General features: G+C 37.7%; 1 protein-coding gene across 1 annotated transcript; it reads left to right on the top strand.

The window, feature by feature from the left end:
* Positions 1-11,335: 11,335 nt before the first annotated feature.
* LOC306848066 (neurofilament medium polypeptide-like) lies at positions 11,336-14,369 on the top strand (the record flags this gene model as incomplete). Its single annotated transcript, XM_079382391.1, has 3 exons — positions 11,336-12,337; positions 13,156-13,280; positions 13,355-14,369. 3 exons carry the CDS (start codon positions 11,336-11,338, stop codon positions 14,367-14,369), a joined length of 2,142 nt encoding a protein of 713 aa, XP_079238517.1.
* Between the last annotated feature and the right edge of the window lie 239 nt (positions 14,370-14,608).

Below are 14,608 nucleotides of genomic sequence, written 5' to 3'. Positions count from 1 at the left end.
CAGAACTACAAATTGAATATCTAATTTTATTTATCTTATTTAACAGTACGCTATTATTATTATTATTAAATTATAAATGATAAATTAAATATAAATTATTATTTAATTTATATATTTTAGCCAATTGTGCATAATTTTAATTTGTTAAAATGTTTATTTCATTTCATTAGCAGTATGATTTATTCATTTATTTATTTTTATTTATTAGTTTTTTTTTTTACTTTGGGTTACAAACACTTTTAATGGAATCTGACCTGTGATTGTTAGCTGTCAGCATTACAGAACGCCATTTAATTTATATATTTAGCCAACTGTGTGTAATGTTAAATTGCTAGAAATAGGGAAAAGAGCTGGTCATTAACTGACTAACAGCTGAGGAATGTGGCCTTCAGCCAGCACACAAACCCTTCAGACTCAAAGCCAAAGTATCCTGAAGTGTTTAACAGACGACAAACACAGTTAGTAGATGAAGATGTTGAGGCACTGTTTTACTGTGTACTGCTCATTAAAAACAAAAAAAACTATGTTATGACAGGATAAGAAAATATTCTTATATTGTAGAAATAGAGGATTATTGTCTATATGTAAACATACAATTATCTACTCTAATTGTTTTTATATTTTAACAAGTATTCAACTGCAATAGACAGAAATATTGAGGCAAAAACAATTGTCAAAACTTTAGAATCTCATCAACAAATACTGAGTCACACACAAAATGTATTTCTATATTGCATTTTGTGGGCCAAAATATCGAAATATTTAAATGATACAAGATGTCTGATGTATTTCTCTGGTAATGTACGAGCATTCTGATGTAAAGCAGTGCTGCAAGTGTCCAGTTGAGGAAGCTATTGTACTTCTGAGCTCCACATCTGCATGGTGTTAAAGTTTTCTATAAGACAGACTGTCAAGTGCTGAAGCTTTAATCAAATGAGAGGCTAAAGGTATGAGAATACTGCAGGGTTTGGGATACTTGACTGACTGATAAAACAACTCAGCATTGTAGGCTACAAGATGTTTTCTTCGATTTCAATGTTTCCTGCCACTTTCAAACAACCTTTTACAATTATATTTATTTATTTTCCACAATACTCTATCCTTCCTGTTAGTTTACGTTAATATGTCTAACCCAAATCATGCACTGGTTTCATCTCGACCTCCTCCTCAGGAATCTGAGCTTGTGTTGTTAAAAAATATCAGTTTTCTCGACAATCAATGTGTTTCCTCAGCAGAATCAAGTGCTTGGTCCTTATTTTTCTATCAGGGTCATGAGGTTTGTTCCCGCCCGATGTTAGTATTTATAGCACGTTCAGCCAAATGTCGATCTTTCCTTACGTATATCATTTATTTTATAGCAACCAAGAGGAAAATAATATTGCTCTGTTGCTCTTTTGTAGCTCAGGTGACTTAACGGAGTTCTGAGTAATGTTTCTTTTAGGCCTACTGTAAGTATCAGTTTTGTCTTGGATGTTTCTCCTGAAATGTTAATAAATAATCAAATAAAAGAAACAATACAGTAGCACTTTACAATAAGGTTCCATTTGTTAACATTGGTTAACTGCATTAGTTAAAGGCATAGTTCACCCAAAATTGAAAAATGTCATAATTTATTCACCCTCAAGTTGTTCCAAACCTGTATGAGTTGTTTTTTTTTTTTTTTTCTTCTGCTGAACACGAAAAAAATATATTTTGTATAATGTTTGTAACCAAACAGTTGCTGGTCCCCATCAACTTCCATAGTATAGGGAAAAAATAGGCTATGGAAGTCAATGGGTACCAGCAAGAGTTTGGTTGCAAACATTCTGCAAAATATCTTATTTTGTGTTCAGCAGGAAAAAAGACATTCATAGTTAGCCAATGTTCAAAAATTTCATATTTGGGTGAAGTACCCTTTTAACATGACACTCTAAAAAAAAGGGTGCTATATAGCACTAAAAGCGGTTCTTGGCTCGTAATCATAGGGGAACCACTTTTGGTGCTATACAGCACCATATCTTTAAAGGTGCTATGCAGTACCTTTGTCAAATATAGAACCATAAGTGGTGCCATATTGCATTCTATTTCTTCAACAAAAATGGGGCTAAACAGCACCAACAGTGGTACTTTGGCTCATCAAGAACCTTTCTTTACGAGGGGCTTAACAGGTTCTTTGTACGGCAGTAGTGGTATGCAGCACCTTAATCACCCCAAAGAACCACTGAAGAACTATACAAGAGCTTAACGGGTTCTGTATATGGTAGCGGTGCTATATAGCCCCTCAGCCATGCCAAAGAACCGCTGAAGAACCACTGAAGAACTGCTGAAGAACCATACAGGAGCTAAACAGGTTCTGTATATGGTAGCGGTGCTATATAGTCCCTCAGTCATGCCAAAGAACCACTGAAGAACCACTGAAGAACTATACAAGAGCTTAACGGGTTCTGTATATGGTAGCGGTGCTATATAGCCCCTCAGTCATGCCAAAGAACCACTGAAGAACCACTGAAGAACTGCTGAAGAACCAGACAGGAGCTAAACAGGTTCTGTATATGGTAGCGGTGCTATATAGTCCCTCAGCCATGCCAAAGAACCGCTGAAGAACCACTGAAGAACTGCTGAAGAACCATACAGGAGCTAAACAGGTTCTGTATATGGTAGCGGTGCTATATAGCCCCTCAGTCATGCCAAAGAACCACTGAAGAAGCACCATGATTTGGTGCTATATAGCACCAAAAGTGGTTCCCCATATGATTACGAGCCAAAGAACCACTTTTAGTGCTATATAGCACCATTTCTTTTTAGAGTGAATGAACAATACTTCTAAAGCATATTGACATTAATTAAAAAATGTACTAATGTGCTATTAAAATACAAAAATACTTTATGTATTCCTCTTTGTTAGTTAGGGCCTTATTGTATTATTACCAACAATATACAGTATCTCACAGAAGTGAGTACACCCCTCACATTTTTGTAAATATTTTATTATATCTTTTCATGTGACAACACTGAGGAAATGACACTTGGCTACAATGTAAAGTAGTGAGTGTACAGCTTGTATAACAGTGTAAATTTACTGTCCCCTCAAAATAACTCAACACACAGTCATTAATGTCTAAACCGCTGGCCACAAAAGTGAGTACACCCCTAAGTGAAAATGTAAAATATGTCAAAAGTGTCAATATTTTGTATGACCACCATTATTTTCCAGCACTGCCTTAACCCTCTTGGGCATGGAGTTCACCAGAGCTTCACAGGTTGCCACTGGAGTCCTCTTCCACTCCTCCATGATGACATCACGGAGCTGGTGGATGTTAGAGACCCCACAGATGCTCAATAGGGTTTAGGTCTGGAGGTGATGGCCAGTCCATCACCTTTACCCTCAGCTTCTTTAGCAAGGCAGTGGTCGTCTTGGAGGTGTGTTTGGGGTCGTTATCATGTTGGAATACTGCCCTGCGGCCCAGTCTCCGAAGAGAGGGGTGTACTCACTTCTTTGAGATACTGTAAGTAATAATAAACAAACATTAATCAATAGTATACAGAGTTCATCATCAGTTCATTTCTTTTGTTCTTGTGAGAATTTGGTAAGAAATGCTCAAATCTCATGACTTTTGATTGCAGACAGACCTGAGAACAATAACTGGGGACTTTTGAACCATATTTTTCCATTTGCTTATCATTCAATCTCATTGCCTTTTTTCTCATCTCATTCCTTTCATTGCAAGAGGTTTTCTATCTTATGGTAAAATGAGCAGCGGTGATATTGGCTGCATCAAAGCAAAAATGCACTTCAATTAATGGCAGCAAAGTAAAAAAATGAAGAGAATGAAGGCGCATGTGAAGCACGTCTGATGAAGTGTGCCATCAGAGCGCAGCGAAAGCTTTAAATCAAAGCAAATACTGCCTTTCATCTGCTTGTAAAAGTGCATGAAGCGTGTTCAGGTTTCATGCAATCTGCTTCTTGCTGACAAGTGCTGTTTTGACAATCGTGAGAAACGAGTTTAACAAAAAGAATAAAGAAAGAGAATACAGGATGTCTTTACAAAAGTAAAGGACATGCACGGTTTCTAATTGAAATTCTCCTCTCCTCCAGGCCCCTCCACCTCGCTTTCCCAGCCATTAAACTGAATTGATCAGCAGTGCCAGGCACACCCAATCCATAAGTGCTTGCGTGACCGAGGCCGGTGCTTTCGGCCAGAGCAGCATCTTTCTGCTAAAACATCTCTGTGGAAGCCAAAGGCTCAGCACTTCGACCTTAAATCTTGTCAAGGAAATGCAGCGTTTCTGGGCTTGGAAGTGCTGATGGGGTTGATCCAGCTCCATGGATGTGACCACTTTATCTCTTAACTCCTCCAAAATGATGGCAACCGTCTGCTTTTGGAATCCAAAACTGGGATTGATTAGAATTTTCAATTCCATCCATTTATGAAATGGCATTTGCATTGTTCCGTATTCATTCTCATGTCTCTTTCATCTGTGCCTGAGTCTAGTGTTTCTGTGCATTAAGTCAAGGGCAAATGCCCTCCATTTTTACATTTTCTGCAAAAACTGTGAGTGGCAATTACCCGCAATATTGGTATAGACCAAGCCAAGTCACATTTATTTTATAAAGCACTTTCCAGCTAACAGGGAACCTTCTCAGAACTTTGGCTATTGTTCTGGCAAAGATGCTCTCAAAGTTATGAACATTCTTCCAGTAACTTGTTCATTCAAAATGTGGTCTTTAATAACATTCTTTATAGTACATTGTTAATGAAACATTTTTCTGTTACTACTTACTTATTTCACAATATTCAGAGGACATTTATAAGTAATGTTTCATAATGTCTAAAAAAAATTATTAAATTGAACACTCCCTTAATGTTTTCTCTAACATTCACACAATCAAGGAAAAATGTTTTTTAACATTTTTGAACTTAATGTTTTCATAACTTAAGGGGAACATTAACAAAATGTTAGAAGATATTTTTGTTAGAGGGGTTTATACAATACAGACGGTTTAAAATCAACTTCACGTTAATAAACATGAAAATAATAATGTAGTAAAATTAGTTAATGATATAATATTCATCTATTATATAACAAATTCAATTTCAGCTATAAGCAGCTCTACAGAAGATAAGTGTCCTTCTTCAGTTCAGTTTAGTTCAATATTAATTCAGTTCAATTTAATAACTGTCAGTATTGCAAAGTTCAAAGGTTATGGCTCCCATTCATCAAAGCTCATAGGTTCCATTTCCTGGAAAGGCACTTTGAATAGAAGTGTCTATCAAATATGAATTGCACTCTACTGAAAAAATTATGCTCAAAATTTTTTTTTTTTTCAGTCTATTAAAAATGTAAAAATCACATTTAATTCAGTGTGTTATTTGGCATTGTTTTTCTTTGTAATTATTTGTGAAATTTACAAGCAAATAAAAATAATTTCAAAGTGAATCCTACAGTATTGTTTTTCAGTAAGAACACTGTACACTGAACAAAAGTTGGTGTAGTATTGGCTTAGAAAAATAAAAGCATGCCTCTTTAAAAAGCCACGTGACTCAAGTCTACTGTATAGCACAAACAGTGCAGAACAAATAATGCACCAAAGTAGAGATAAAAGGAATATACTTAGTAGTACAATGTAAAAAAATATATATGCTCCAATTGTTTGAGTAAATGTTTTTTTTTTTTAAATACTATTTCAGTCTTTCTACTTCAAAATTGCACATTTAATTAAATGTTACTTTCAATTTACTAGCAATTTCTGAGCACAAATTGTTCTGCACCAACATTTTTCAGTGCATTCTTGCTTATTAGATAATTTGTTGATTAAACCCAAAGTTTGTAACTAAACCTAATCTCAATACATCTGTTTTAGCAGTTTGTGTGTTTATGCATCACAAGCTCATGCTGTGCTATTATATTATTCTTCGTCAGCCCATTCCAAATAGTAGCTCATTGTTACTTAAATGCATTTTACTGCTTTTAACGCCTACAAATGATGTCTTCATTCAGTGACAACCACTGTGCATTATTGAGCATTTCAGCACCCATATCAGATGATACAAGATCTTGGCAGAATAATGCAAATGAACTAGATGAACTTTAGAGTAGTGAGCCGTGCCAATCCGCTCCAAACCAGCATTGCAGCACAACTGGCTCAAATATAGGCAGCGATTCATCAGCGCCTGTCTGAAGGTGCATGTGGAGTGGCCGCTCTTGTGTTGTGGGTTGTGGTCTGGGTGCAATGCAGTGCTGGACTGACCCACGTCATAAGTGGGACCACCTCTCCTCATCGGTAACTGCGCTTGCCAATATCGCACTGAGACAGAGAGGGAGAGAGAGGAAAACACTGCAGATTCTGGGTGTTGCCTTTCAGGTCCTGGATAGAGGGTAAAGGTCAGGTGACAGCAGAGCATGCAAGACGGATTGCAGCATCTTTTGCACCAAATGCATGGTAAATAATTCAAGTGCAACCCAAGGTTATCCTGTTTTACTGGTTACAGTGAAGCAGCAATAATATGGAGCGAGTGAGACAGGTGTCCTGATACAGCCGTATAATGGATATGACAATGAAAGCTGGCGCAGATGTAGAGGTTGTTAATCATCTGGGCTCAATGGTCTTAGACGTAGTTCTCCTTGTGTGTGTGTGTGTGTTAGTGACAGCCACACACGCATTTGTGGGAGATTTATATCCACTGCAGTAATGAAGTTACACTCGCCCTGTTCTTTGGCAGAAGCATTAAACACCTCTGCAGCAGGACGATAGTACAGTTTTACCTCAGACATCTCCATCCCGTGATACGAATCATATGCACAAAGTGGCACTGCTCATTATTCCTTGTGTGTGTTTTTTCCCCTAAAATGTGTTTGTACAGTGATAAAAGACAAGGTTGGTTGTTTTTCTTATTAAACCTTCCAGTGTATATTACTGTGCACATATCACTGGTGGAATCAACAGGAAAGTAACCCAACAAAGAACAAATGAACGCTTAAGTTGCACATATAATTTCACAAACTATATCCAAATGTTAGTTAATTCATGACTGAATTAGGAAGCTTAATGGTGGTAAGCATATTGATTTTGTGTAAAAATGTATTTATTTGTTTTTCATATGTATTATTATTGTTATTATTATTACACATGTTGGTCCCATTGAGATAATAATTATAATAATAATTTGTTAAATTTTTTATTGTGGTTTTCTGGGTACTCAAAGCGCTTTACATGAAAGGGGGAGAATCTCCTCAACCACCACCAGATCAAACTTATTTCAAAAGAAACCAGGATCAGGTAAATAAATAAATAAATAAATAAAGAAAGAAAGAAAGAAAGAAAGAAAGAAAGAAAGAAAGAAAGAAAGAAAGAAAGAAAGAAAGAAAGAAAGAAAAAGAAAGAAAGTCAAATAAAACATAATTATCAAATTAAATAAAATCAAATAAAACATAATTATCTGTTACCTCGCCTATGGAGAGTCCCCATAAACCACAAAAACCAACATGTGTGTGTGTGTGTGTGTGTGTGTGTGTGTGTGTGTGTGCGCATGTGTGTCTGTATACATACATACAGTATACTCAAAAGCATATTTAAATATGAAAGTTAAAAAAGAAAGCAGATTGCAAAAATAGAAAGGCACTGAAAATTAAGCTTCAGAAACCTTTTTAACCGCTGTGAGTCCTGCATTAGCATTCAGTGTTATGATTTATGCTATTACACTAATAGTGGGCGCTGCATACATACACACTACAGACGGACAGTGAGACGCAGAGGACAGACGCAAAGAAAAAGATTCTCCTCAAATGCTTGTTTCAAGGTCTGATCGTTTGAAGAGATTTTTGATCTTAGAAGATCATAAAAACACGTGGAGCATCCGCAGTAATGATATCAGATTACCAGCTATTGATTTTGTCTCGTGTTAGTGATGTATTGTTAGTGACAGTGCTAATATTTCCTTAGGTTGCTGCTGTAGTGATTTGAGTTAGCATAGTTGAAAAGTGTGAAAAGATCAATATACAATGATCATATCACGAGAAATCACATTTTCTCAACATGAGTTCATTGTATGAAAACATACTGTAACTTTCAGAACTCAAAGCTTCCTCATTAGCCTTTATTCAAACTGCACTGCAAAATATCTCATTCTGAACTTATACAACTTCCTGATGTGAGACAAGTGAAATCATCATCATGCCTGTCCACATCTCAATGAAACCTTGAGACCTTGTCTTCAAAAATATGGCTCACCCCACCCACTGTGCTCAGTCACGCAATAAGGATGAGAAAGGACTGTCAACAGCAGAAAACCTAACAATAAGAGTAAATCTGTCAAACGTTGTGCTGCCTCTGCTCCAGATCATTTCAGTCTAATCTGAGGAGTCTGAGAGGAACATTTCCGCACAGATTGTGAAGATGTGAAGCAGCTGTTTTTGAAGGACAGGGCAGTTAAACACTATATTAGATATGACAGCTAACTCACAGCCCATGTCTGAGCGGAACTGCAGCACTGTCAAGAAAAAAACATAAAATATGACTGCTTTTGGTATTTAAAAAAAAGGGTTACATATTTATATATATTATACTTTTTATACTATACTTTAGTTTTTCATGACAATGCATAGGCCTATATATATATAACCCTGAATGATGATAGGTTTTTTTTCACATATATATATATAAGGAAGACGATAATAAAGGTTTAGAATATTCTAGAAAGCTTTTGAATTTTATATTTTGTGGCAACTAAATTAGGAAAGTTTTCATTTATTCCCTTAACACATTGGCTGGTGCATAATCATCTTGCATATGCTAATCTTATCTAAATATGTTACAATTTAGAAGTAGCCTAAATGCACATTGTTCTTAAGGGGGGCATCTTCTATTTTATTACCCTGTAGTTCGTTATTTATATTATATGCATAAACAAAACAAGAGAAAATTCTGTTTTGCCTATATTATGGGAGCCCATTTCCCCACAAGACCAGTAAAACATGAAATCACCCACAGTGTTGATCAGCTAAAGGTCCTCTCGAGGAAAACAGCTTATTAAACAGGCTCAATAATGTGCTGATGAAAATAAAAAAAAATGCTGAAACTTTATACGAGTGTTAGGGGGTATAAAATAGCTTAGTATGAAAACATTGCAGAGAAAAACAAATGTGTGTTTGGTAATGTTATCTTAATCAGACTGACACACACACACACACACACTTTGGTGCTCGGTGAGTATTCAGTGCGGTCTTGTGCTGCAGAGGGGCGGAGCTTGTGATTGTGTAGACGACCTGAAGGAAGACCGCGCGCGTGAGTCTGCAGGGAAAACAGTGCTGCTGACGGGAGGAGAGAGATGCTGACAGCCGGGTGAAGACTCTGTTCGCTTTGAGGGAGAAATGCAATACTCAAATCAACACTCTTTAAGCTCACGAACCAAAAGAAACTGGAATAATGCATCTCTCTCTAGTTCATGTGCATTTATGTTTCTCTGAGTAGAAAACATTTATTTTTCTGCTCCAGCACACACAAACACACGCGCACAAATCGTGTAGTACTATATCTGTCTTATATTCCCGTTCGTTTGCTCCGGTAATCGAGCTGTGTTGTGTTCCTCTGTGTCTCTGGCGCTGACTCAGCATCTCTGCAGCCCGCTATTGGCTCGAAGCATCAACTGTCTAAGCACCCAAAAGCATGACTGTGCAATTTTATAATCGGCAAAAAGCAACTTTGTTGGGCTTTACAATTACATTCGAGCGTCTAGTGTTCCACTGCGGCAGGCGATTCCCTATCACGAAATCAACATCAGGACGGATGAGACGGAGGAGATAGGATACTAGAGAGGATGCACAAACAGCTAGCTCAATATATAGCCTACATATTATAATATGGACAATATTTAAGCGGCCACGTCCCGCATTTTATAATTTATCTGTATATTATATAATATTATAGGCAAGTTTATAGGCAAGCTGCATATTAATTCAGAGACTACATGGAATATTTGTACTTTAAAAACACTGTTTAACATTTAAACTAAAAGTCCATTCATGCTTGCTTTATTTATTCATTCATTTATTATTTTATTTTTAATACTTATATATACACTGTGAAAATGTTGCTGCAATTATTTATAGCAACTTCAAAACTTGTAACTAACTAACCAAAACTAAAGTGAACAATGTATAATTTTATAAGTTATATAAATATATATATATATATATATATATATATATATATATATATCACACGTGTGTATAATATATATAATATATGTATGTGTACTGTGTATATTTATTATGTATATATAAATACACACACATACAGTATATTTTGAAAATACTTACATGTATATGCATTTATATATTTATACTTATATTTTATATTATGTATAAATATATTTATTATATAAACAACATATGTTTTATATATACATGTGTTTGTATTTAGACATAATAAATATACAGAGCATACATATATTATGTAAACAAAAACTTTTTAGATAGATAGATAGATAGATAGATAGATAGATAGATAGATAGATAGATAGATAGATAGATAGATAGATAGTGAGCACATCGCTGTCATTAGCAACAGGCCACTTTCCTCTCTTGATTGTCAGATTTATATTTCCTATTGATTATCAATAATTTGTATTGATCAATTCCTTTGCAAAAACTTCTCGTAACCTCCAACATGTACTGTATTTCCCATCATGCCTCACTTCATCTGTATATTCATTTATATAATTAGTATTTTAAACAACACTTTCATAATTCTTTTATAATTATATGCATGCGGTTTTATGAATATTTTAAGAAGTTAAAATATTTTTTGCATCACAGGAATAAACTCTTTTAAAAATTAATACTATTTCACAATATTACTGTATTTTTGATTGATTGAATAAATGCAGCTTTTTTCCTTATTTTATTTTTTTTTTTTACAAAAACATTAGCCTAAAAATATCTTAATTTATCCAAACTTTTCACAGACAAAGTACACATTTAATCATGTAGATAAAGATTGCAACTAGAGTGAGCATATAAAGTCAAGCTGCAATAGGATAAGTGATTTAAAAAGAGAAAAAAAAACGCAGCAAGTGTACTAAACAACATGTGATGCATGCGAGTCGCTTTTAATGATACAGAAAGTCACAGCCTCTTGACTTCACCTTTTATACAGTTTTAAACGCCCTCGTCTATTTGGGGGCATTGAGGTGAATTGTGGAACACCCCAATGACCCAAAGTCCTCCATCTTCATCGATTTTCCAAGGGGAGGGTGCTGCTCCTGCCTCGTTGACAAAGTAAGCCGGCATATAAATACAACAGGACAGAACGCAGCAATGCCCTCACCACACCGCCTATTCACAAGCACCATTCACCATGGACAGGATAGTGACTTCCCGCAGAAGGGCTCTGGAGACACGGACTATCCGCGCGCCGTCCTCCACTATGCGCTCGTGGGCTAAGAGCAGTCCTCTGTCTTTCAAAAGATCCACAAATGTGGCCGCATCCAGGGCTGGGTACAGCCCCGCCGTGCTCGCGTCTCCGGAAGGCTTCGAGCTGAGCGCGGCGCTCAGTGGAGATCCGGTGCGCAGTAACGAGAAGGAGCAGCTCCAGGGGCTCAACGACCGCTTCGCCAGCTACATCGACAAGGTTCGCTTCTTCGAGGAGCAAAACAAGCAGCTGGAGAATGAGATCCAAGCGCTGAAGCAGCAGAGCTTGTCGCAGTCCCTGCAAAGCGATGGGTACGACCGCGAGCTCCAAGACCTGCGCTGCGCCCTGGAGCAGCTCCACAAGGAGAAGGCGCAGATGCTGCTCGAAACGGACCACATGGATGAGGATCTGCAGCGGCTCCGGGAGCGCTACGAAGATGAAGCTAGGCTCAGAGAGCACATGGAGTCTGCGATCCGGGGCATGAAGAAAGACAAGGACGACTCGCTTCTGATGAAGCTGGAGTTGGAAAGGAAAGTCCAGGCGCTCGTGGACGAAATGGACTTCTTGCGGCAGAACCACGAGGAGGAGATCAACGAGCTTCTGGCTCAGCTTCAAGCCGCGCAGGTGCCGGTGGTGGAGATGAGGGACCTCCAGAAGACCGACATCACCTCTGCGCTCCGGGAGATCCGTGCTCAACTGGACGGGCTCTCCTCCAAGAACCTCCAGCAGGCTGAAGAGGTGTTCAATTGCCGCTATGCCATGCTGACGGACGCCGCGGAACACAACAAGGATGCTATAAAGTCCATACGGGACGAGATCGCAGACTACCGCCGTCAGATCCAAGCCAAGAACATTGAGCTGGAGGCTATTCGTGGCACCAAAGATTCTTTGGAAAGGCAGCTGCATGATATCGAAGACCGCCACAACACCGACGTTGCCAGTTATCAGGTCCGTTTATAAAAAAAAAAGTTTAACTTAAAATAATTAATGTATACATATTAAACTAATTCATAAATAAAAGCACAAATAAAATACACAATTATGTATTTTATGCATAGTTTTATTCAAATAAAAATACATTTAATATTTAATATTATATTAATATATTAAATAAAATGTTTTATTCGAATTCGAAAGAATTAAAATGTGATCTCGTTGTTCTATGATTTGTATCAGATCTGGAAAAAAAAACTCAAAACAGAAATCCTGCTGTATTAGTATGATGTAAGTGTAAACACTGTGCAGTTGCGCGTTGCGCAACCACTTGAAATAATGGCTTTCGGATGCTTTTACGCAGTTTTCATGATATGACGATAATGTTTTTTTCTTGAGGTGTATTTATTTTCTGATTCTAATGTCTTAAATCGAAGTAAAGGTACATGGCTGTGTTGAAAAATATAGGATGGCCCAAAAACGCTGCACACTAGGTCTTGAACCGCAGCCATTATTTCACAGGTGGTTTGCGCACTGCGTGCGTAATCATGCGCAACGAGCAGTGCGCATACTTTTTACTAGCGCTGCAGGATTTCATTTTTGTGGCCTGTTGAGTTAGTTTGAGCCAGATCTGGTATAATTTATAAAACAAGTCATGTAGGGTGCTACATTGGGTAATAAGAGAACATTTACTCCAAATGAGAACTTTTATAAATGAAGTTATTAAAAGCTTTTAATTTATTTATTTTTTGTCAATACTTAGTCATTTACTGTTTAATTTTAAGTGGAATCTAATGAAGTTGTGAATGAATTTATTGCACCTGCTTCAACAGGAAATGATTCATCAACTGGAAAATGATCTGAAGGGAACAAAATGGGAAATGGCTCATCATCTTCGTGAATATCAAGATCTGCTTAATGTCAAGATGGCATTGGATGCTGAAATAGCAGCTTACAGGTAGAGTTGTGTACCTTTTTGCTCTTTTGCATGTCATTGATTTGATTAATGGCAATTTTCTCTCTCAAATGTAGGAAACTGCTGGAGGGTGAGGAGACGCGCTTCCATACCGTTTCAAGCCCTGTGTTTGCCTACAGCCAGCATAAAACCTCTAAGGTCAAACATAAAATAGTGGAGGAGATCATCGAGGAGACCAAAGGAGAGAGTGAACTCGATGAGGATCTGGCAGAGGTGGCTAAAGAAGTGGCGGAAGAAGCTGGTGAGGGTGAAGAGGATGAAAAGGAGGAAGAGATTGTCGCCGCCACTGAGGCCAAAGTGAGTTCAGCTGCTCCTGAGGCCGAAGAAGAGGAAGAGGCAGAAGGAGGAGATGAGGAAGAAACAGCAGAAGAGGAAGAAGCTGCTGAGGAGGAAGAGAAAGAAGAGGAAGATGAAGCAGAAGAGGGGGAAGAAGCGGAAGAAGGTGAGGAGGAAGAGGAACAACAAGTGGAAGTGATTGGGGAGACAGAACTGAGTGGTGAAAAATCTCCATCAGCAGAGAAAGAAGGCAGTGAGAAAGACGACGAAGGAAAGGAAGAGGAGGAGGGTGGTGAAGAACAAGAAGCGGAAAGTAAAGAAGAAACCAAAGATGATGAGGAGGAGAAAGAAGAAGCTGATGAAAAAGACGACAAGAAAGAGGAGACCAAATCCGAAGGAGATGAAGAGAAGAAAGACGAGTCTGGAGGAGAGGAAACAAAGGCCGATTCAGAGAAGAGCGACAAAAAGAGCGATTCAGAAGAAGATGAGAAGAAATCACCAGAAAAGGAGAAACCGGAAAGCCCAGTAGAAGAAAAGCAGCAAGAAAAAGAAGAAGAAAAAGAAGTTGCTGTTCCCAACGGAGACCAGACAAGCCCAGCCAAAGAAGAAGCCAGTCCGAAAGAAGAGGCCCAAACCAAAACAGTGGAAACCGTCACCAATGGAGACAAGGAGAGCAAACCTGACACAGAGAAAGAGAAGAAGTCCGAGGAAAAGCCTCAGGAGAAAAAGAAAGTCACCAAGAAAGTGGAGAAAGTCAGTCCACAGGCAAAGGAGGAAATCAAAGGAAAAGACTGATGCAAATGACTTTGACAGGAAATTAGTAATAATCAATTGTTAGAAATAATTCTATTTGAAGCAAATGGCATTTGATGCTGCTAGCAAAAATAATTGCATGCGTGTTAATGATTGACTTGCATGTGTGGTCTGGAGGGCTGCACTGAGTCATGCTGAGCCGTCGCGTCTGAAACAGAAACTATAGCGTGTTTGAATTAAAGTGCAAGTTCATTTATGCTGCTCATGACTTGAACGATGAG

This window comes from Barbus barbus (genome assembly GCF_936440315.1).
Source record: "Barbus barbus genome assembly, chromosome: 28".
NCBI lineage: Eukaryota > Metazoa > Chordata > Actinopteri > Cypriniformes > Cyprinidae > Barbus > Barbus barbus.
Note: the sequence above shows the minus strand (reverse complement) of the source record. Positions and strands in the feature narration are given on the sequence as shown.